The sequence below is a fragment of the Mizuhopecten yessoensis genome, unplaced genomic scaffold (assembly GCF_002113885.1).
Source record: "Mizuhopecten yessoensis strain PY_sf001 unplaced genomic scaffold, ASM211388v2 scaffold4039, whole genome shotgun sequence".
Taxonomy (NCBI): Eukaryota; Metazoa; Mollusca; class Bivalvia; order Pectinida; family Pectinidae; genus Mizuhopecten; species Mizuhopecten yessoensis.
The window spans coordinates 6,457-30,666 of NW_018405345.1; the positions used below are offsets into that span (position 1 = coordinate 6,457).

The 24,210-nt window shown below is 39.9% G+C and overlaps 1 protein-coding gene across 1 annotated transcript in view; it reads left to right on the top strand.

The window, feature by feature from the left end:
- Window positions 1–464: 464 nt before the first annotated feature.
- Window positions 465–24,210, top strand: part of LOC110448475 (kinesin-like protein KIF11) — a gene marked incomplete at its 3' end in the record, with an annotated part of 27,627 nt that continues 3,881 nt past the window's right edge. Inside the window, exons 1-9 of the mRNA XM_021494736.1 lie at window positions 465–566; window positions 6,635–6,862; window positions 8,054–8,195; window positions 10,830–10,949; window positions 12,381–12,505; window positions 13,110–13,200; window positions 18,548–18,693; window positions 20,562–20,658; window positions 21,097–21,192. Coding sequence (XP_021350411.1) covers window positions 511–566; window positions 6,635–6,862; window positions 8,054–8,195; window positions 10,830–10,949; window positions 12,381–12,505; window positions 13,110–13,200; window positions 18,548–18,693; window positions 20,562–20,658; window positions 21,097–21,192 — 1,101 coding nt within the window. The remainder of the gene's footprint in view (window positions 567–6,634; window positions 6,863–8,053; window positions 8,196–10,829; window positions 10,950–12,380; window positions 12,506–13,109; window positions 13,201–18,547; window positions 18,694–20,561; window positions 20,659–21,096; window positions 21,193–24,210) is intronic.

Sequence of the window (24,210 nt, forward strand, 5' to 3'; positions counted from 1 at the left end):
GCACGGTTTGGCAATCCGTGTGCACGGTTTGGTAATCCGTGCGCACGGTTTAGTAATCCGTGCGCACGGTTTGGCAATCCGTGCACACGGTTTGGCAATCCGTGTGCACGGTTTGTTAATCCGTGCGCACGGTTTGTCAATCCGTGTGCACGGTTTGCCAATCCGTGTGCACGGTTTGGTAATCCGTGCGCACGGTTTAGTAAATGTTTTACCATGTCCCTTCGGGGGCTCCGTAAGTATCAGCCCTCGGGTCGGTTACCTTTTTATCATATACTGCTCTATAGCTCTGCTGAACATCGATATCCTATAAATTAACGTCAGACCTATTAGCAATAACACAGAAAACACACCGAAAATTGATGTTTCGTTCTACACTCATAAACATAATATTTGAGTTATCTCCCATGGATGTGCTCCTTGTGGTCGCTCCTGATTGGCTGACTTTTCAAAATAGAGGAGCGAAATTTGAAAACATTGTAAGGAGGACCGGTCTGTGTTGATAGCATAAACATGAAACCAAAAACAGCAGATAAAAATCAAAACATTAAGGTCTCGGTAAGATGCAGGTGGGTAGTATTTGTATCAGTTGATATGTATACATGTACATGTTAGATAAAAGTATGATCAGTCGCTGGCTACGTGTTGCGACCTTCGAAGTCAGCTGACGTATCAATGCTAACCTACTGCTGAGTAGGCCTACTCACTAATGTACTGTACTGTATCACAAGGGCACGCAACTACTACTAATATGAATATTTCAGTCGATGGATACGTTATATCCAGTATTGGGAAGTCTTGCAAGTTAAATATTATTAGTAGTTACGTGCCCCTGTGACGGTATCGATTTCGGAGCACTCTCTCATGGCCGCTCGCTCATGAATATTGGGTGAATCTGTTGAAATCAAATGAAACTCAGTTGGCATTCATTTCAGCTATGAATGCCATAGACCGATTGTTGAATCATTATTATGACACCATAATTGCGCCCTCATAATTGTTACGTTGGATACCACTGACCCTCCCTGCGCGATGGCTGTTCTATTCATTGAACAAGCATACACGATACATACATTATTTGAACTAAATGGTAAATAGTAATAAGTGTAATTGAATTTTCTATGCGATCAGATGAACAGATTCTTAAAATGGTAAATAAGTATTGAACCACTTTCAGTTGGCATTCATAGGCAGTATGAATTCCAACTGTACAAAGGCAAATCCAACATGAAGTGCTAAGGCGCTTCATTTAATTTGCCTTTAAATCAAATAATATTTATTTAGAGTCGGACAATTTGTAACATATAACATGAGCTCTAAAGAGATATTTATCGACTAGACATGGATATATATATATCACAATATTATAGTAAGATATGTACAATGTTAAACAACTACATCTATATTCTAAAATTTACACAAAACATGCAAACTAAAGACTATAGTTTATAACACAGAGAGAGACAGCACAGTACTAAGACATGACATATACAGCTAGAAGTTCATGCCAACACATACATTATAATCAACATGCTAAATAAGAGACAACTGAAAGCACTAGGATAAATAAGGATAATGTAAAAGCACTAAGATAAATAAGGATACTGTAAAAGCACTAAGGCAGCATCCAATAAGCACTAAGCTGGAAATAAACATAAAAAGCTGCATAGTAATTTTAACACAGATCAAGAACAAGCACTGTATTTGCAGGACTCCCCTTCCCAACTGCTGATTTGTGATTTGAATTGATTAAAAGAAGAACTTTGTCTACATAAGTCGGGAAGAGAGTTCCATAACTTTGCCGCACTAAATCAAAAAGGATTAAGACCAAAACTTGTAGTTCTCACTTGTGGTATCTCTGCTAAATTTCTATACCTAAAAGAATAAGAGTTATTTTTCATTATAATGAGATAATAAAGATAAACAAGACTTTCTTTATGTATAATTTTAAAAGTCTCTAAAGCTAAAATTCTCATCCTTCTTAGTTTCAGGCTTGGCATCTTTGACTGCAACAGAAGTGATTCATAGAACTGTCATGATCTTTATAAATGAAACGTAAAGCACCCTCCTGTATCTTTTCAAGTTTCTTTGTTTCCACTTTGCCGCAAAAATGCCAAGCCAATGGGCAATAATTAAAATTTGACATAATAAAAGTATGATATACAGTAAGTCTACCTAGTCTGTTAAGATATGTTCCAATTCTCTTTAAGACATTTCACTGACGAGATTTTTTTTTTACAAATATTAGATATATGTTGCTTAAATCTTGGCTGGTAATCTATTGTTGCACCTAATCATTTTACACAATCCTCTGGTTGAATTTCTGTTCCTTCACTATTAAAAGTCAAATTTGCAGAATTTGTTTTCTTTCTAATACATATAGCCTGAAATTTATCTGGGTTTGCCTGCATTTGATTATTTGAAAACCATAAAACTAAATAAGAATTATTTGTTTCTAGTAAATGTTTCACATCCGTAATATTGCCTTTGTCCAGTTGGCATTCATATTGTCTATGAATGCCAACTGAAAGCAGTTCAATGCTTAAATGTACAATACATACAAGATATAAACAAAATACAAGCAACTAAACACAACTAAAAATCAATAGTAACAAACATTTATCAACAAATTCCGCCTTGGCACCTACCAGAAATGGACCTTACTAATGGTTTTTGACTGGATATAGTGTTCCAAGAAAGACAATTCAAATACTCTGAAAAGATCCCTTCATTGTGGCACTTACCGGTAAACAGACACATGTGACATATCTGCCTCAAAGAAACAGGTTGGTCATAACGGCGCAGGTCATAATTTATATCCTGCATTTGTGTAACCCATTTGAGTAACAATTTTACTGAAATGGGGAATAAAGTAAAATAAAAATACATAAAGTTCCCTTGAACACTTGGGAGGGAAATGGCGTTATTCTTTCAACTAAACCTATGAAGATGGTACGATTAGATGCCAAGATTCCTCTGGAATCTCTTACTGTTAAATGTCAATGCAGTATTTTCTCCAGGTTTTAACAAACACTGAGCGTTGATGGTGTTATATAGGCCTAACCTTAATATAGAAATATGTGGCAGGTTTTACATAGGATTTGAGCTAGAGGGAATTTCCCTTTAGCTCAGCGGTATAGTGTCCGACTAGGAACCTGGAGATCGAGGGTTCGATTCCCAGTCGAACCACACTATTCTCTTTCCTGTTACAAATGGTGTCCGTGGCCCTCCCTGTGGTGACAGGGAGTTAGAACCTGGGCTGTGGTGTTCGAAGAAGAACATATTTAAAAAGTTGGGAGGAGTGTGGCAGGTTTTCATTGTACATAAAAATGTGGGATTAAGGTCACCTTCTGGCTTCGAGCTAGAGGGAATTTCCCCTTAGCTCAGTGGTAGAGGGTCTGACTAGGAACCTGGAGATTGAGGGTTGATCCCTGGTGGAAGCACACTATTCTTTTTCCTGTTACAAATATATGAGGGGATGAACACAATCCCCGGGGCCCCTTCTGGGCTCCTTCTGGAGAAAACACAGTAAATGGAGAAAAATAATTCCCGATTCTAACCTTTATTCATGTTTCTAAATTAGTTTGAGTTATGAATTATTTTGTTTTCCTGGTAAAAACATACAGAAAATGTTTTGTCATTGTTCAGACATTCAGATGTGCACATGTCTAAAAATGCCTTTGGGCAGGGTCACTCTGATGGTCATGTGATGCAGCTTGATACGATAACTGCTTTGAAATACATACACTACAAAACTTATATTGTACCACAGCCCCAAAATCAGACTTATGAAAAATGTCTATGCCACAATACAAAGAAACAAGAGACAATGTGTATATATTCTGATATTACTTTATTATAAATAGCTGGAGAGCTACTTGTTTTGATTTTTTTTTTATCTGACTGCTTTATAAAATCTGAAGCTTGTGTTGTCACATTTAACTTTTAAATGTCACTAGAAAAGTTGACACTCTGCTATTATCATGAATGATATTACATAAGTTAAGGATCATTGTCCGACGGAATTGTTTTTTTTCTTTCGTATATATATAAAGCAACTTCCCTTTGTCTTCTGTTTTTCGTATAACTGTAGCACAGTCGGACTAGCTAGGACACAGTCGGGCCAGGACACTTCTGTTTTGATATAACTGTAGCACAGTCAGACTAGAACACTTCTGTTGTGATATAACTGTAGCACAGTCAGGCTAGGACACAGCTGTTGTGAGATAACTGTAGCACAGTCAGGCTAGCACACTTCTGTTGTGATATAACTATAGCACTGTCAGGCTAGGACAATTATGTTTTGATATAACTGTAGCACTGTCAGGCTAGGACAATTATGTTTTGATATAACTGTAGCACTGTCAGGCTAGGAAACTTCTGTTTTGATATAACTATGGCACTGTCAGGCTAGGACACTTCCGTTGTGATATAACTGTAGCACTATCAAGCTAGGACACTTCTGTTTTGATATTACTGTAGCTCAGTCGGGCTAGGACACTTCTGTTTTGATATATCTGTAGCCCAGTCAGGCTAGGACACTTCTGATGTGATATAACTGTAGCACTGTCAGACTAGGACACTTCTGGTTTGATATAACTAGCACAGTCGGACTAGGACACAGTCTGGCCAGGACACTTCTGTTTTGATATTACTGTAGCTAAGTCGGGCTAGGACACTTCTTTTGTGATATAACTGTAGCACAGTCTGGCTAGGACACTTCTGTTTTGGTATAACTATAGCACTGTCAGGCTAGGACACTTCCGTTGTGATATAACTGTAGCACAGTCAGACTAGAACCCTTCTGTTGTGATATAACTGTGGCACAGTCAGGCTAGGACACTTCCGTTGTGATATAACTGTAGCACGGTCAGGCTAGGACACTTCTGTTTGGATATAACTGTAGCACAGTCATGCTAGGACACTTCTGTTGTGATATAAATGTAGCACTGTCAGGCTAGGACACTTCTGTTTTGATATATCTGTGGCACAGTCAGGCTAGGACACTTCTGGTTTGATATAACTATAGCACTGTCAGGCTAGGACAATTATGTTTTGATATAACTGTAGCACTGTCAGGCTATGACACTTCTGTTTTGATATATCTGTGGCACAGTCAGGCTAGGACACTTCCGTTGTGATATAACTGTAGCACTGTCAGGCTAGGACACTTCTGATGTGATATAACTGTAGCACTGTCAGGCTAGGACAATTATGTTTTGATATAACTGTAGCACAGTCTGACTAGGACACTTCTGTTTTGATATTACTGTAGCTAAGTCGGGCTAGGACACTTCTGTTGTGATATAACTGTAGCACAGTCAGGCTAGGACATAGTCGGGCTAGGACACTTCTGTTTTGATATAACTAGCACAGTCGGACTAGGACACAGTCGGGCCAGGACACTTCTGTTGTGATATAACTGTAGCACAGTCGGGCTAGGACACTTCTGTTGTGATATACTTTAGCACAGTCAGGCTAGGACACTTCTGTTTTGATATAACTGTAGCACAGTCAGGCTAGGACACAGTCGGGCTAGGACACTTCTGTTTTGATATTACTGTAGCACAGTCGGACTAGGACACAGTCGGGCCAGGACACTGTCAGGCTAGGACACAGTCGGACTAGGACACAGTCAGGTTAGGACAGGGCTAGGACACATTTGGGCTAGGAAACGGTTGGGCTAGGACACGGTTGGCTAGGACACAGGCTAGGACACGGTCGGGCTAGGATACGGGCTAGGACACAGTTCGGCTAGGACACAGTTGGGCCAGGACACAGTCGGGCTAGGACACAGTCGGGCTAGGACAGAGCTAGGACCGGGCTAGGACAGAGCTAGGACACTTCTGTTGACAAGCTCAATTAGTCCATTTTTCGAATCCGGATCTAGCCCTGCTGAATATTTTTCTATTCACTGTTAACGTTGTTGGTTATATTTTTATCATTTCATTTTTATGATTTCTCCTCAGTTCCAGCAAGGTAAGGTTTTCTTTTCAGAAATGATTTATTAGATCTATAGTCGTGCCTGAAAAAATAGTTTTCAACACTTAGTTACTGTTTTTGGTAGTGGTACGCAGATCTTAAACGAGAAAGAGAGCTATTTTGTAACTTCAAATTTCCACTAAAATATTCCCCTTGTCTAGGAATGGGACAGTATTCCATTTGAAAGTAGAACCAGCCATGTAATATTTTGTGAAAAAAGGCTGAATCACTTAATAAGGATTACTTAAAGATGAGCTAAAACGGATCCTGTCACAATAATAATTGCTTTTAATTTAATTTAAATTTAACTGTGATTTCACACTGACAGATAAGTTTGCACAGACATTTGTTCCTGTCAGTGATCTAAAGTACAGGAAAAGAAATAATGTCTGAAAAATGAGATTTATTGTGTTAGTCTTAAAGAAATTTGCACTGATGTTTCCAGTATTCTCCGGATGTTATGAGTGGATCTGGTAAGGGTTATTCTAGCTATAGGTCAGTCAGTATGCCGCTGAGGCTGGAGAGCTGTATCCATGGCTACAATAATGAAACCTGATACTAACTCCCATTGTTCAAATTCAGCAGTTAAGAATTTTGTTTGTGTACAAAATCATGTGAACACAATTTTGACAATAATTTATTTTCTTTGTTTTAGACCAATAAATTCACAGGAAAAGAAACAAGGCTCTTTTTCTGTACTTGAATGCAATGCTGAAAAAAAGGAGGTCACTGTAAAAGAACGTCTAGGTGTAAATCCCAACACCAAATCCTTCTTCTTCGATCATGTTTTCCCGCCATCGTCCAAACAGATGGATGTCTATCAGTCTGTGGTCACTCCCATCATCGACGAAGTTCTCTCAGGATACAACTGTACTGTCTTTGCGTTAGTATTCATACACACATTTTATTTGGCTCCGACCACAGAAATAAACGTGTACAATTTTTGTTCATGTATAATGTCTTTGATTCAAATGTTAATGCCAGTAATGATACACAACACTTTTGACAGAGCTAGCACTGTCACCCGTGTAGTTTAATGACAGAGCTAGCACTGTCACCCGTGTAGTTTAATGACAGAGCTAGCACTGTCACCCGTGTAGTTTAATGACAGAGCTAGCACTGTCACCCGTGTAGTTTAATGACAGAGCTAGCACTGTCACCCGTGTAGTTTAATGACAGAGCTAGCACTGTCACCCGTGTAGTTTAATGACAGAGCTAGCACTGTCACCCGTGTAGTTTAATGACAGAGCTAGCACTGTCACCCGTGTAGTTTAATGACAGAGCTAGCACTGTCACCCGTGTAGTTTAATGACAGAGCTAGCACTGTCACCCGTGTAGTTTAATGACAGAGCTAGCACTGTCACCCGTGTAGTTTAATGACAGAGCTAGCACTGTCACCCGTGTAGTTTAATGACAGAGCTAGCACTGTCACCCGTGTAGTTTAATGACAGAGCTAGCACTGTCACCCGTGTAGTTTAATGACAGAGCTAGCACTGTCACCCGTGTAGTTTAATGACAGAGCTAGCACTGTCACCCGTGTAGTTTAATGACAGAGCTAGCACTGTCACCCGTGTAGTTTAATGACAGAGCTAGCACTGTCACCCGTGTAGTTTAATGACAGAGCTAGCACTGTCACCCGTGTAGTTTAATGACAGAGCTAGCACTGTCACCCGTGTAGTTTAATGACAGAGCTAGCACTGTCACCCGTGTAGTTTAATGACAGAGCTAGCACTGTCACCCGTGTAGTTTAATGACAGAGCTAGCACTGACACCCGTGTAGTTTAACGACAGAGCTAGCACTATCACCTGTGTAGTTTAACGACAGAGCTAGCACAGTCACCTGTGTAGTTTAAGGATTAGGCGATGAATGACATTGCACAGGTATCCTGTCTGCAAGACAGGCTATATATATATATTCAGCTTTTAAAGACCAAAAAGAAATTTGCAACTTTTTCCTCTTTAATTTATGTTACCAAAACGTATTTAGATTTCCCCCCAGCTCAAATAAGATCTTATCAGAGATTTTCTAAGGTCTGACAAACACTGGGTAACACTGGTATTATTTCCACACCAGGTACGGCCAGACAGGTTCGGGAAAGACCTTCACTATGGAGGGGGATCGCACAGATGACCCAGACATTTCCTGGGAAGAAGACCCCTTAGCTGGTCTAGTTCCCAGAGCTATGAACCACATATTTGAGCAGCTGAAAACTCAGGTAATACCATGTATAGAAGGACTGTAACAGTCAGGTAATACCATGTATTCCGTCTTTGCATATTGCAGAGTTATCTTCTCTTGTGAGCAGGTATTGATTGTTACGTCACTTGTTTGTGAGAGTAACATCATCAATTTTTGAGAAAACGACGTAATTTTCTCACACAAACCAATGACGTAACAATCAATACCTGCTCCCAAGAGAAGATAACTCTGCAATACGCAAAGACGAAATAGACCGTAACAGTCGGGTAATACCATTTATAGACCGTAACAGTCAGGTAATACCATGTATAGACTGTAACAGTCAGGTAATACCATTAATAGACTGTAACAGTCGGGTAATACCATGTATAGACTGTAACAGTCAGGTAATACCATTTATAGACTGTAACAGTCAGGTAATACCATGTATAGACTGTAACAGTCAGGTAATACCATTTATAGACTGTAACAGTCNCTGGTTTCGAAGCAGTATGCTTCCATTGTGGCACAGATGACAATGTGGCTACATCTGAGGAAAACTACCCGTTATGCCAGAACTGTTTGACCAATGGCAAGGTCACTGTAATTAAAAGAGGACGATATGTGAAAAAGTAATGTGGTGTGTATTCATACCAAAAGTTAGTACAGATATATATGTGGACTGAACAGTGAAATGGTGTTGTATGTGTATACTGCATACTCAAAGTTGTTATTAACAAAAAATAAAGATAAATGTATACTGAACATGCGCCTTTATTGCACTATTTTAACACATTTGGAACCATTTGAAATTTTTGGAAAAATAAAAAATAAAAAATAAAATTCGCCCCCCCCGCCCCAATTTTGAAAAGAATTTGGATGAGAATCTAGCAATTAATTTATTATGGCCTAACAGTCAGGTAATACCATGTATAGACTGTTACAGTCAGGTAATACCATTTATAGACCGTAACAGTCTGGTAATACCATGTTTAGACTGTAACAGTCAGGTAATACCATGTATAAACCGTAACAGTCAGGTTATACCATGTTTAGACTGTAACAGTCAGGTAATACCATGTATAGCCTGTAACAGTCGGGTAATACCATGTTTAGTCTGTAACAGTCAGGTAATACCATTATAGACCGTAACAGGCAGGTAATACCATGTATAGACCTTAACAGTCAGGTAATACCATGCTTAGTCTGTAACAGTCAGGTAATACCATTTATAGATCGTAACAGTCTGGTAATACCATGTTTAGACTTTAACAGTCAGGTAATACCATGGTTAGTCTGTAACAGTCAGGTAATACCGTGTATAGACTGTTACAGTCAGGTAATGCCATGTATAGACTGTAACAGTCAGGTAATACAATGTTTAGACAGTAACAGTCAGGTAATGCCATGTTTAGACAGTAACAGTCAGGTAATGCCATGTATAGACTGTAACAGTCGGGTAATACCATGTATAGACTGTAACGGTCTGGTAATACCATGTATAGACCGTAAGAATCAGGTAATACCATGTATAGACTGTTACAGTCAGGTAATACCATGTATAAACCGTAACAGTCAGGTTATACCATGTTTAGACTGTAACAGTCAGGTAACACCATGTTTAGACAGTAACAGTCAGGTAATGCCATGTTTAGACAGTAACAGTCAGGTAATACCATTATAGACCGTAACAGTCAGGTTATGCCATGTTTAGACTGTAACAGTTAGGTAATACCATGTATAGACTGTAACGGTCTGGTAATACCATTTATAGACCGTAACAGTCAGGTAATACCATTATAGACCGGAACAGTCAGGTAATACCATGGTTAGTCTGTAACAGTCAGGTAATACCGTGTATAGACTGTTACAGTCAGGTAATGCCATGTATAGACTGTAACAGTCGGGTAATACCATTTATAGACCGTAACAGTCAGGTAATACCATGGTTAGACTGTAACAGTCAGGTAATACAATGTATAGACCGTAACAGTCGGGTAATACCATGTTTAGTCTGTAACAGTCAGGTAATACCATTATAGACCGGAACAGTCAGGTAATACCATGGTTAGACTGTAACAGTCAGGTAACACCATGTTTAGACAGTAACAGGCAGGTAATACCATGTATAGACTGTTACAGTCAGGTAATGCCATTTCTAGACCGTAACAGGCTGGTAATACCATGTTTAGGCTGTAACAGTCAGGTAATACCGTGTATAGACTGTTACAGTCAGGTAATACCATGTATAGACTGTAACAGTCAGGTAATACCATGTTTAGACAGTAACAGTCAGGTAATACCATGTATAGACTGTAACAGTCAGGTAATACCATGTATAGACCGTAACAGTCAGGTAATACCATGTATAGACTGTAACAGTCAGGTAATACCATGTATTGACCGTGACGGTCAGGTAATACATGTACCAAGTATAGGACAGTAAATGTTTAAAAAGTCTTCAGATTTTTTGTGTCTACATGTAATATATGTAAATTCAGAAACTGAATATATATTAATTAATACATTTGTGGTTATCATTGGATATCTTTGACAAACTGCATGAGTTCTCATGCCAATTAAATTTGTCAGTTAATTGAATTCAAGTTGAATTTAATTGTTACAAAACTTCATTTTCTTTTGACAAATGATATGTTAATTTTGTTTTAAGGATGTTGAGTTTTCTGTGAGAGTCTCATTTTTGGAGCTTTACAACGAAGAATTATTTGACCTTTTGGGATCTGGTGATGACACGTTGAAACTCAGGATATATGAGGATAGTACAAAAAAGGTAACTACAGCTGACCGTATATTCTCCCTGTAACAGTAATGTGACCACTCAGGATGTATGAGGATAGTACAGAAAAGGTAACTACAGCTGACTGTATATTCTCCCTGTAACAGTAATGTGACCACTCAGGATGTATAAGGATAGTACAGAAAAGGTAACTACAGCTGACCGTATATTCTCCCTGTAACAGTTATGTGACCACTCAGGATATATGAGGATAGTACAGAAAAGGTAACTACAGCTGACCGTATATTCTCCCTGTAACAGTTATGTGACCACTCAGGATATATGAGGATAGTACAAAAAAGGTAACTACAGCTGACCGTATATTCTCCCTGTAACAGTTATGTGACCACTCAGGATGTATAAGGATAGTACAGAAAAGGTAACTACAGCTGACCGTATATTCTCCCTGTAACAGTTATGTGACCACTCAGGATATATGAGGATAGTACAGAAAAGGTAACTACAGCTGACCGTATATTCTCCCTGTAACAGTTATGTGACCACTCAGGATATATGAGGATAGTACAGAAAAGGTAACTACAGCTGACCGTATATTCTCCCTGTAACAGTTATGTGACCACTCAGGATATATGAGGATAGTACAGAAAAGGTAACTACAGCTGACCGTATATTCTCCCTGTAACAGTTATGTGACCACTCAGGATATATGAGGATAGTACAAAAAAGGTAACTACAGCTGACCGTATATTCTCCCTGTAACAGTTATGTGACCACTCAGGATATATGAGGATAGTACAGAAAAGGTAACTACAGCTGACCGTATATTCTCCCTGTAACGGCTATGTGACTGATGAGGCTATTTTTTCCAGAGTGGTTGTGCCTCCACCAGAGTGGTTGTAAAACAGAGTAAGTTTGAAAAAATATGTTTTTAGTGATTGTATTGGTTGTTTGAGGCATGTTATGTATGTTCATCTTGTGCATAAAGAATAGATCTTTCGATCCATGTGCGACATGTGTGTGAAAGTGACGATTTGTTTCTAAAATAACAGGCGCGGGTCGCATATTTCCCGCATATTATAGAGGGCCGGAGTTCTGACGTTAATCGACGACAGACCGATATAAAAAGTCGATAAAACGTCAGAATAATTCGGACTTCTGCTATACGAATGATTCAACGTACATCAAAGGACCGTACGAGGCTACTTGTACCGTTCATCAGGTGACACACACTGAGCCTTCAATTTTTTCATGACATATTCAAGTTGTGCAGAGAGCATAAGTCTGAGTAACCCCAGGAGTATTGAGGATGTGTAATCACATTAACCCCATCAATAACGGATATAATCTATCAGTTTCTATCTGGGTTTCAATTTGTAATATTTGTGAAATGCTGTGTAAGCCTATGGTTACCACATGTGTCAGTATAGTCATTATGTACTACTTGATATGATTGGATAATTTCAGGGCTCTGTTATCATTAACGGCCTGGAAGAAGTCGTGGTCCGCAACAAGACTGAAGTCTTTGAGATCTTGGAGCGAGGAACAGCTCGTAGACAAACTGCTGCAACATTGATGAATGCACATTCTAGGTAGGATTTAACGTTTCATTTCAGACCGAATCATTTTACATTATGCTCCTTAACTTTTAAAGCAAATTTTCCTCTGCTCTAGTTATCAAAGCAAGGATCAATCTGTCTGAGTTAACTACTATATGATACAAATCTAGCACAGGTTATGATATTACATGTTCCTTTTTGAGATACAAGAAAGCCTTATATATGTTGACATGTATGTCATAGTGACATAATGATGTGACATAGTAACACAAAGGAACCATAATATGACGTCATGGGAAAGATAAAATATGACATCGCAAGCAGCGTTCAGCAAGAAAGAACATGTGCAAATCATGAAAGAAAGCAAATGATAGATGATGACAACCGTTGTTTGGAACATGTTACTGATAAGAGAAACACTTATCCTCAATAGTGAGGGTATACCAGAGAAATCTCAACTCTTGGGCTGAGAATCTTGAATGTCTAATCCTTGGCTTGAAGCGAGGCACGGGTTAGGTGTTTAAGAATATGGAGTATCAGGTTGAGATTTCCTTGTCATACCTTTGAGGTAGGCAAGGTTCGTTGGTTCGGTATTTTGGTGATGAATGCAATTGATACAAACTGTTGTCTATTTCAGTCGCTCGCACACAGTGTTTTCAGTGACGATTCATATCAAAGAGAGCAACATTGAAGGGGAGGAACTCATGAAGACAGGAAAGTTGTATTTGGTATGTAATACCTGATCCATACAATAATTTACATATTATTTCAATGTTTGTTTCTTCCCATATATGTAAAAGAAAGTTCATTGAAGGGCTGTTCCTTTTAAATGTAGCCTGTAGTATATATCCCACCTGTAATATATACCCCACCTGTAATATCTACCCCACCTGTAGTATATAACCCCACCTGTAGCCTGTAGTATATCCCCCACCTGTAATATATATCCCCCACCTGTAATATATACCCACCTGTAATATATACCCAACTGTAGTATATCCCCCACCTGTAATATATTCCCCACCTGTAGCCTGTAGTATATATCCCTCCTGTAATATATACCCCACCTGTAATATATACTTCACCTGTAGCCTGTAGTATATACCCCACCTGTAATATATACCCCACCTGTAGCCTGTAGTATATACCCCACCTGTAATATATATACCCCACCTGTAGTATATACCCCACCTGTAATATATATACCCCACCTGTAATATATATACCCCTCCTGTAATATATATATACCCCACCTGTAATATATATACCCCACCTGTAGCCTGTAGTTTATATCCCACCTGTAATATATACCCCACCTGTAATATATACCCCACCTGTTATATTAACCCCACCTGTAATATAAACCCCACCTGTAATATATATACCCCACCTGTAATATATATCCCCCACCTGTAGTATATATCCCACCTGTAATATCCCACCTGTAGTATATACCCCACCTGTAATATACCACCTGTAGTATGTACCCCGCCTGTAATATATACCCCACCTGTTATATTATCCCCACCTGTAATATAAACCCCACCTGTAATATATATCCCCCACCTGTAGTATATACCCTACCTGTGATATATACCCCACCTGTAATATATCCCCCCCCTGTAGTATATACCCCACCTGTAATATATACCCAACCTGTAGTATATACCCCACCTGTAATATATACTTCACCTGTAGCCTGTAGTATATACCCCACCTGTAATATATACCCACCTGTAATATATACCCAACTGTAGTATATACCCCACCTGTAATATATACTTCACCTGTAGCCTGTAGTATATACCCCACCTGTAGTATATACCCTACCTGTGATATATACCCCACCTGTAATATATACCCCACATGTAGTATATACCCCACCTGTAGCCTGTAATATATACCCCACCTGTAAATTGTAATATATACGTTACCTATAATATATACCCCACCTGTAAATTGTAATATATACTTTACCTGTAATATATACCCCACCTGTAAATTGTAATATATACGTTACCTGTAATATATACCCCACCTGTAGTAAATACCCCACCTGTAATATATAACCCACCTCTAGCCTGTAGTATATAACCCACCTGTAATATATACCCCACCTGTACACCTGTAAATTGTAATATATACCCCAACTGTAATATATATCCCACCTGTAGTATATCCTCGACCTGTAGTATATACCCCACCTGTAATACATACCCCACCTGTAGTATATACCCCACCTGTAACATATACCCCACCTGTAGCCTGTAATATATCCCCCACCTGTACACCTGTAAATTATAATATATACCCCACCTGTAGTATATACCCCCCCTGTAATATATACCCCACCTGTAGTAAATCCCCCCCCTGTAATATATAACCCACCTCTAGCCTGTAGTATATAACCCACCTGTAATATATACCCCACCTGTACACCTGTAAATTGTAATATATACCCCACCTGTAATATATATCCCACCTGTAGTATATACTCGACCTGTAGTATATACCCCACCTGTAATATATACCCCACCTGTAGTCTGAAGTATATACCCCACCTGTAATATATCCCCCACCTGTAGTATATACCCCACCTGTAATATATACCCCACCTGTAGCCTGTAATATATACCCCACCTGTACACCTGTAAATTATAATATATACCCCACCTGTAGTATATACCTCACCTGTAATATATACCCACCTGTAATATATACCCCACCTGTAGCCTGTAGTATATACCCCACTTGTACACCTGTAAATTGTAATATCTACCCCACCTGTACACCTGTAAATTGTAATATATACCCCACCTGTACACCTGTAAATTGTAATACAATCACTTATGTTCCTGGTCATATTTTGGGAAAAAAATATTTATGTTCCGGGTCATATGCAGGAAAAATCACCTAAATTCGAACCATGTAGTATTGTAGGGTTAGGGTATAGTATTGTATTTTGATTTAAAAAATAACTCAAGTTTTGGTTTTTGTCACATTCTGTCTTTATTAAATGTTGCCTCTTGCATCAATGTGGTATTGATATTGATCAAGGAAGATAAGACATTTTTTTTCAAAGTTGTCCATGTATTAAAATTTGTTTACCATAGGATAAATTTAGGACCTGCAATAATGTTACAGTCGTAGATTGTAGAATTTAAATACCATGGACAAAAGCTCTATGTAATATCGATTTCACTTATAGACCTACTGAAATTTTTATTGACTCAACTGTTACCAAGTATATTTTACGAAGTTTCATTTTGTGCTTGATACAGGGAATTACACCACCAGGTGTAATGGTTAAGGAAGCAAACTATCAGGACCGTTTATTCCCTCACTAGTAACTACATGTACATACTTGTCACTGAATAATACCCATCATAGGGAATTACTTATTAGACAACTTGATCAGTAAAGTAAATCATTCCCATAGTCTACCATTAATCGAACACTGGTATTAAGTCGAAGTACAGTTGTACCTGTAGTGAGGGCCCATCCTCTGGAAGTCCAATAACTAAAAACAAAAGCAATTGATTTGCATCTGGGGATGTATTTTGAGGGGGAATGTTATATCCCAATTTGTTTTGGACAAAAACAGAATTGGTTCCGTTCCATATGTGGCTAGAAACTAGGTGATAAGTTGGATAACAAGCACTTAGGTTGGTGGTGGTTTTAATCAGAAGATGATGTACAGGGGATAGATTTTAATTATGTAGTTCTATGCAGGAAAAAGTTTAAATACTTTCCTTTTTATTTAATTTATTTATATTATTTCTGCAGTATAATAAGAACATAATTACTTACTTGGTATGGTGATAGTTGAAACAATTAGAATGTACTTATCTAAACTGAGGTGCTATTTGCCACTTTTCTATTTGTTGAAATTGACAGTTAAGTAATAATATTAGAAAGGATGATTTATTACATTTGCCCTGTGCCAGTGTGTTAACTATTTGCCCTGTGCCAGTGTGTTAACCATTTGCCCTGTGCCAGTGTGTTAACTATTTGCCCTGTGCCAGTGTGTTAACCATTTGCCCTGTGCCAGTGTGTTAACTATTTGCTCTGTGCCAGTGTGTTAACTATTTGCTCTGTGCCAGTGTGTTAACCATTTGCCCTGTGCCAGTGTGTTAACCATTTGCCCTGTGCCAGTGTGTTAACCATTTGCCCTGTGCCAGTGTGTTAACTATTTGCCCTGTGCCAGTGTGTTAACTATTTGCTCTTGCCTGAACCTGATCATTTATTGCTCCTTGCATCAGACAAGTGCATTTTTTTTGCCCTACTGTAGTACCTAAGGTGTTGTTAATTTAAAATTATGATACTGTGCAATATCTCTACAGCACCCGTAATAATTACCATGGTGACTGGCCCTTTACAGTAGGGGTAAGCAATAATATTGTCTTACCAATACATTTCAATGTTTGTCTAGCAATATATCGACAGCACCCGTAATAATTACCATGGTGACTGGCCCTTTACAGTAGGGGTAAGCAATAATATTGTCTTACCAATACATTTCAATGTTTGTCTAGCAATATATCTACAGCACCCGTAATAATTACCATGGTGACTGGCCCTTTACAGTAGGGGTAAGCAATAATATTGTCTTACCAATACATTTCAATGTTTGTCTAGCAATATATCTACAGCACCCGTAATAATTACCATGGTGACTGGCCCTTTACAGTAGGGGTAAGCAATAATATTGTCTTACCAATACATTTCAATGTTTGTCTAGCAATATATCTACAGCACCCGTAATAATTACCATGGTGACTGGCCCTTTACAGTAGGGGTAAGCAATAATATTGTCTTACCAATACATTTCAATGTTTGTCTAGCAATATATCTACAGCACCCGTAATAATTACCATGGTGACTGGCCCTTTACAGTAGGGGTAAGCAATAATATTGTCTTACCAATACATTTCAATGTTTGTCTAGCAATATATCTACAGCACCCGTAATAATTACCATGGTGACTGGCCCTTTACAGTAGGGGTAAGCAATAATATTGTCTTACCAATACATTTCAATGTTTGTCTAGCAATATATCTACAGCACCCGTAATAATTACCATGGTGACTGGCCCTTTACAGTAGGGGTAAGCAATAATATTGTCTTACCAATACATTTCAATGTTTGTCTAGCAATATATCTACAGCACCCGTAATAATTACCATGGTGACTGGCCCTTTACAGTAGGGGTAAGCAATAATATTGTCTTACCAATACATTTCAATGTTTGTCTAGCAATATATCTACAGCACCCGTAATAATTACCATGGTGACTGGCCCTTTACAGTAGGGGTAAGCAATAATATTGTCTTACCAATACATTTCAATGTTTGTCTAGCAATATATCTACAGCACCCGTAATAATTACCATGGTGACTGGCCCTTTACAGTAGGGGTAAGCAATAATATTGTCTTACCAATACATTTCAATGTTTGTCTAGCAATATATCTACAGCACCCGTAATAATTACCATGGTGACTGGCCCTTTACAGTAGGGGTAAGCAATAATATTGTCTTACCAATACATTTCAATGTTTGTCTAGCAATATATCTACAGCACCCGTAATAATTACCATGGTGACTGGCCCTTTACAGTAGGGGTAAGCAATAATATTGTCTTACCAATACATTTCAATGTTTGTCTAGCAATATATGTATATCAATTTAGTTTTGAAATGGCAATAAATTGAAAGAAATTTTCAAGTAAGTTTTGGAGGTTTCACCACAGCTAGTAAATGATCTTACAGAAATAGTGTTATCCAAATTTAGCTTGTTTGGTGTGATGACCTCCAAAACTTTATACATGTACTTGTAATAATGAAATGATTTTCAATTTACCATTGAAAGCTGCTGAACAGATTGACACTTTTGATATTTCCAATTTGAAATTGTTAAAAAATTCACTGAGTTTCTTGGAATAACAATCTGATGAGATATTACATATTACAATATGAAAACTACTTACCCACCCCTACTTCACAGCATCTATATCAGTGTCCAGCAGTCAATCACACAGTTCAAAATCACATTTAACAGCTTCCTTATACATATAGGTGGACTTAGCCGGCAGTGAAAACATTGGTCGTTCAGGAGCTGTAGACAAACGAGCCAGAGAGGCTGGCAGTATAAACCAGAGTTTACTTACCCTAGGCCGAGTGATTACTTCTCTGGTGGAGCATGCCCCTCATATACCCTACAGGTAAGTTTATAGAACACTGTCCCCCATCACTCCCATACCCTACAGGTAAGTCTATAGAACACTGTCCCCCATCACTCCCATACCCTACAGGTAAGTCTATAGAACACTGTCCCCCCTCCTTACCCCCATACCCTACAGATAAGTCTATAGAACACGATCCCCTCCTCAGCCCATACCCTACAGGTAAGTCTATAGAACACTGTCCCCCCTCACTCCCATGCCCTACATGTAAGTCTATAGAACACTGTCCCCCTCCTCACCCCCATACCCTACAGGTAAGTCTATAGAACACTGTCCCCCTCCTAACCCCATACCCTACAGGTAAGTCTATAGAACACTGTCCCCCTCCTAACCCTCATACCCTACAGGTAAGTCTATAGAACACTGTCCCCCTCCTAACCCTCATACCCTACAGGTAAGTATATAGAACGCTGTTCCCCTTACTCCCATACCCTACAGGTAAGTCTATAGAACACTGTCCCCTCCTCAACCCTGTACCCTACAGGTAAGTCTATAGAACACTGTCCCCCTTCTAACCCTCATACCCTACAGGTAAGTCTAAAGAACACTGTTCCCCTCACTCCCATACCCTACAGGTAAGTCTATAGAACACTGACCCCCTTCTAACCCTCATACCCTACAGGTAAGTATATAGAACACTGTCCCCCCTCCTAACCCTCATACCCTACAGGTAAGTCTATAGAACACTGTCCCCCTCCTAACTCTCATACCCTACAGGTAAGTCTATAGAACACTGCCCCCCTCACTCCTATACCCTACAGGTAAGTCTATAGAACACTGTCCCCCTCCTCACCCTCATACCCTACAGGCAAGTATATAGAACACTGTCCCCCTCCTAACCCGCATACCCTACAGGTAAGTATATAGAACACTGTCCCCCTCCTAACCCTCATACCCTACAGGTAAGTATATAGAACACTGTCCCCCTCACTCCTATAACCTACAGGTAAGTCTATAGAACACTGTCCCCCTCCTAACCCTCATACCCTACAGGTAAGTCTATATAACACTGTTCCCCTCCTAACCCTCATACCCTACAGGTAAGTATATAGAACACTGTCCCCCCTCACTCCTATACCCTACAGGTAAGTCTATAGAACACTGTCCCCCTCACTCCTATACCCTACAGGTAAGTCTATAGAACACTGTTCCCCTCACTCCTATACCCTACAGGTAAGTATATAGAACACTGTTGTTTCACCCCGTACCCTACAGGTACGTCTACGATCACTAGCTTTCCACAACTGGGTCACAGGTGCAAGGCCTATGTGGGGCAGTCGCCAGGTACAAGCGACAGGTAGTTTTTTTCCCTCTGGGTACACTGACCTTCCTCCACCACCAAAACCTGGTACATTCATAGATGATCATAGCTGTTAAAGGATGTAAAAACATATACAAAAAAACACACCTCATAGCATACAGATCAGTTTATAGAAAACTGACCCACACCGCCATCGCACTCCTACTCTACAGGTATGTCTTAAGGACATACCCCTCATATTCTATGGAAAAATTCCCCATTTAGTTTCTTTCAAAAACATAAAGTATAAATGGAGTAGTCATCTCACTCTTGGTGGGTTCACCCGTTGCTCTGCAATCAAGTCCGTATGTGATTGTATAGATACATTGGTTAATGAAAGATGAGAGGGCTTCGTACTGTTTTATTATCCAGATGAACTTTCATGGTATGACATCATCCTTTACTACGAATGTTATATGTCTGTAAATCTTTTTTTTAAAGAAATTGTTCATAACAAAGATTGTTTTTTATATATCCTGAGGCCTGAAGTACTGTTATACTGGGCTGGTCTGTATGAGTTGTCCTTACTTTGACATGTTTTGTGTAGGGAGAGCAAGCTGACCCGCCTACTACAGGACTCCCTTGGGGGTCGCACCAAGACTTCCATCATTGCTACTATCTCACCGGCAGCCTGTAATTTGGAGGTAAGTCTTAGCTAGAAAATTCAAAAGCTGATCAGTTCTGAGAAAAATAAAGTTAACCAAGTAAAAAGTTTTTGCTTTTGTATAAATTCATCTTCAACAATCGGTCATGAAAAAAAATAAACAAAACTACTAGCCGCCTCCTACTGGCTCAGCTAGGGAGAATTTCTGTTTAGCTCATTTGGTAAATCGTGAGACTTGTAAATCACAGTTCCGGGTTCGAATTCTAGCATAGGTTTTGAAAATATAATGACCTCTGCTACATATGAATGATCTAAATTGATTCAAACTTTAAAAAATGATGTTTTTATCTTCAATAATCTGTTATGGAAATAAATTAACAATACCTGGGACATTTGTATGAATGATCTGAATTGATTAAAACTTTTCCAGGAATCGTCTCAGTAATGTAGTGTTAAATTTCTCTATTTTCTCTCTTAGGAGACCCTGAGTACATTAGACTATGCTCACCGGGCCAAGAACATCCAGAACCGCCCAGAAATCAACCAGAAGCTCACCAAGAAGGCTCTAATGAGGGTATATACACCTCATGTTTTCCTTGTCACGAAGCAGATGATCAGCAATGTTAATATCTAGTCATCCAGCATTGCTTAGTCTGTAATTTATAAATGTCTGTCATATTTAGGTTAAAAACCATTGTTTGCTGAATGACATGAAATTTGACAATCAAGACAAATTGGTGTTGAGTTTCAATTTCAAACAGGTCTTTAAGAGCAACATTGTTTGTCTAAGATATGACTGTTGTGGTTACAACATTTCAGCCCCAAATACCCAAAATATGTCCCCTACCTGGGTACTCAAAATATTGAGCTCTTGCAAAACACACCACTGTTGAGAAGGGGTCTATATCAGAGAGATGATAAAGTCTGTCATCTGTGACTGGGCTTTGTTGATGATAGTATGGATTTCTTTTCTTTGAATTAACTGGCGGTTTATAATTGAGGAACAGTATATCAAACCCTCGCACTAAGGTTACAAATGACAGTAAAGTTTAGTATGTACTAAAACCTAATCAGAACGTTTAACACATTTACTGCACATGTACAAATAGAAGACAAACTCTGATTTATCTAGAGGCTTCAGTATTGTCCTGTTCCACAGTAGCGTCCTTGACACCGGCACAGTACTGTAATCCTGTAGTGGCCATCTTCCACGTCCTTGACACCGGCACAGTACTGCAATCCTGTAGTGGCCATGTTCCACGTCCTTGCCACTGGTACAGTACTGTAATCCTGTAGTGGCCATGTTCCACATGCTTGACACTGGCACAGGACTGTAATCCTGTAGTGGCCATGTTCCTCGTCCTTGATACCGGCACAGTACTGTAATCCTGTAGTGGCAATGTTCCACGTCCTTGACACCGGCACAGTACTGTGATCCTGTAGTGGCCATGTTCCACGTCCTTGCCACTGGTACAGTACTGTAATCCTGTAGTGGCCATGTTAAACGTCCTTGACACCGGCACAGCACTGTAATTTTGTAGTGGCCATGTTCCACGTCCTTGACACCGGCAAAGTACTGTAATCCTGTAGTGGCCATGTTCAACGTCCTTGACACAGGCACAGTACTGTAATCCTGTAGTGGCCATCTTCCACGTCCTTGACACCGGCACAGTACTGCAATCCTGTAGTGGCCATGTTCGACATCCTTGACACCGGCACAGTACTGTAATCCTGGAGTGGCCATGTTCCACGTCCTTGACACCGACACAGTACTGTAATCCTGTAGTGGCCATGTTAAACGTCCTTGACACCGGCACAGCACTGTAATTTTGTAGTGGCCATGTTCCACGTCCTTGACACTGGCACAGTACTGTAATCCTGTAGTGGCCATCTTCCACGTCCTTGACACCGGCACAGTACTGTAATCCAGTAGTGGCCATGTTCCACGTCCTTGACACTGGCACAGGACTGTAATCCTGTAGTGGCCATGTTCCTCGTCCTTGATACCGGCACAGTACTGTAATCCTGTAGTGGCAATGTTCCACGTCCTTGACACCGGCACAGTACTGCAATCCTGTAGTGGCCATGTTCCACGTCCTTGCCACTGGTACAGTACTGTAATCCTGTAGTGGCCATGTTCCTCGTCCTTGATACCGGCACAGTACTGTAATCCTGTAGTGGCCCTGTTCCACGTCCTTGACACCGGCCCAGTACTGTAATCCTGTAGCGGCCATGTTCCACGTCCTTGACACCGGCAAAGTACTGTAATCCTGTAGTGGCCATGTTCGACCTCCTTGACACCGGCACAGTACTGTAATCCAGTAGTGGCCATGTTCCACGTCCTTGACACTGGCACAGGACTGTAATCCTGTAGTGGCCATGTTCCTCGTCCTTGACACCGGCACAGTACTGTAATTAATCCTGTAGTGGCCATGTTCCACATCCTTTACACTGGCACAGTACTGTAATCCTGTAGGGGCCATGTTCCTCGTCCTTGATACCGGCACAGTACTGTAATCCTGTAGTGGCCATGTTAAACGTCCTTGACACCGGCACAGCACTGTAATTTTGTAGTGGCCATGTTCCACGTCCTTGACACCCTAGAGGCTTCAGTATTGTCCTGTTCCACAGTAGCGTCCTTGACACCGGCACAGTACTGTAATCCTGGAGTGGCCATGTTCCACGTCCTTGACACCGGCACAATACTGTAATCCTGTAGTGGCCATGTTCCACATGCTTGACACTGGCACAGGACTGTAATCCTGTAGTGGCCATGTTCCTCGTCCTTGACACCGGCACAGTACTGTAATTAATCCTGTAGTGGCCATGTTCCACATCCTTCACACTGGCACAGTACTGTAATCCTGTAGTGGCCATCTTCCACGTCCTTGACACCGGCACAGTACTGTGATCCTGTAGTGGCCATGTTCCACGTCCTTGCCACTGGTACAGTACTGTAATCCTGTAGTGGCCATGTTAAACGTCCTTGACACCGGCACAGCACTGTAATTTTGTAGTGGCCATGTTCCACGTCCTTGACACTGGCACAGTACTGTAATCCTGTAGTGGCCATCTTCCACGTCCTTGACACCGGCACAGTACTGTAATCCTGTAGTGGCAATCAGAAAATCACATCAGCGAACATTAGAATGCATTTAACCAGTGTAATCTTTTCAATTACACATACAAATCAAGTGTAACCTAGTCTTGCCCAAGTCTTCATCACATGTCTGTCATAAACACACAATAGGTTCCGAAGGGAAATACAGCCATTAGAAAACTAAATGATATTTCTTGTGAACATGTTCCAAAAAGATAAAAAATGTTGTCTCGAATGACTTTCAACAAAACAAGTGGTTAGGATGTTTAAAAGTTTCATTCTTTCATGTGTGTTGACACAGGCTGTATGTTAGCTAAGTGTGTTGACACAGGCTGAAAGTTAGCTAAGTGTGTTGACACAGGCTTTAAGTTAGCTAAGTGTGTTGACACAGGCTGTAAGTTAGCTAAGTGTGTTGACACAGGCTGTAAGTTAGCTAAGTGTGTTGACACAGGCTGTAAGTTAGCTAAGTGTGTTGACACAGGCTGTAAGTTA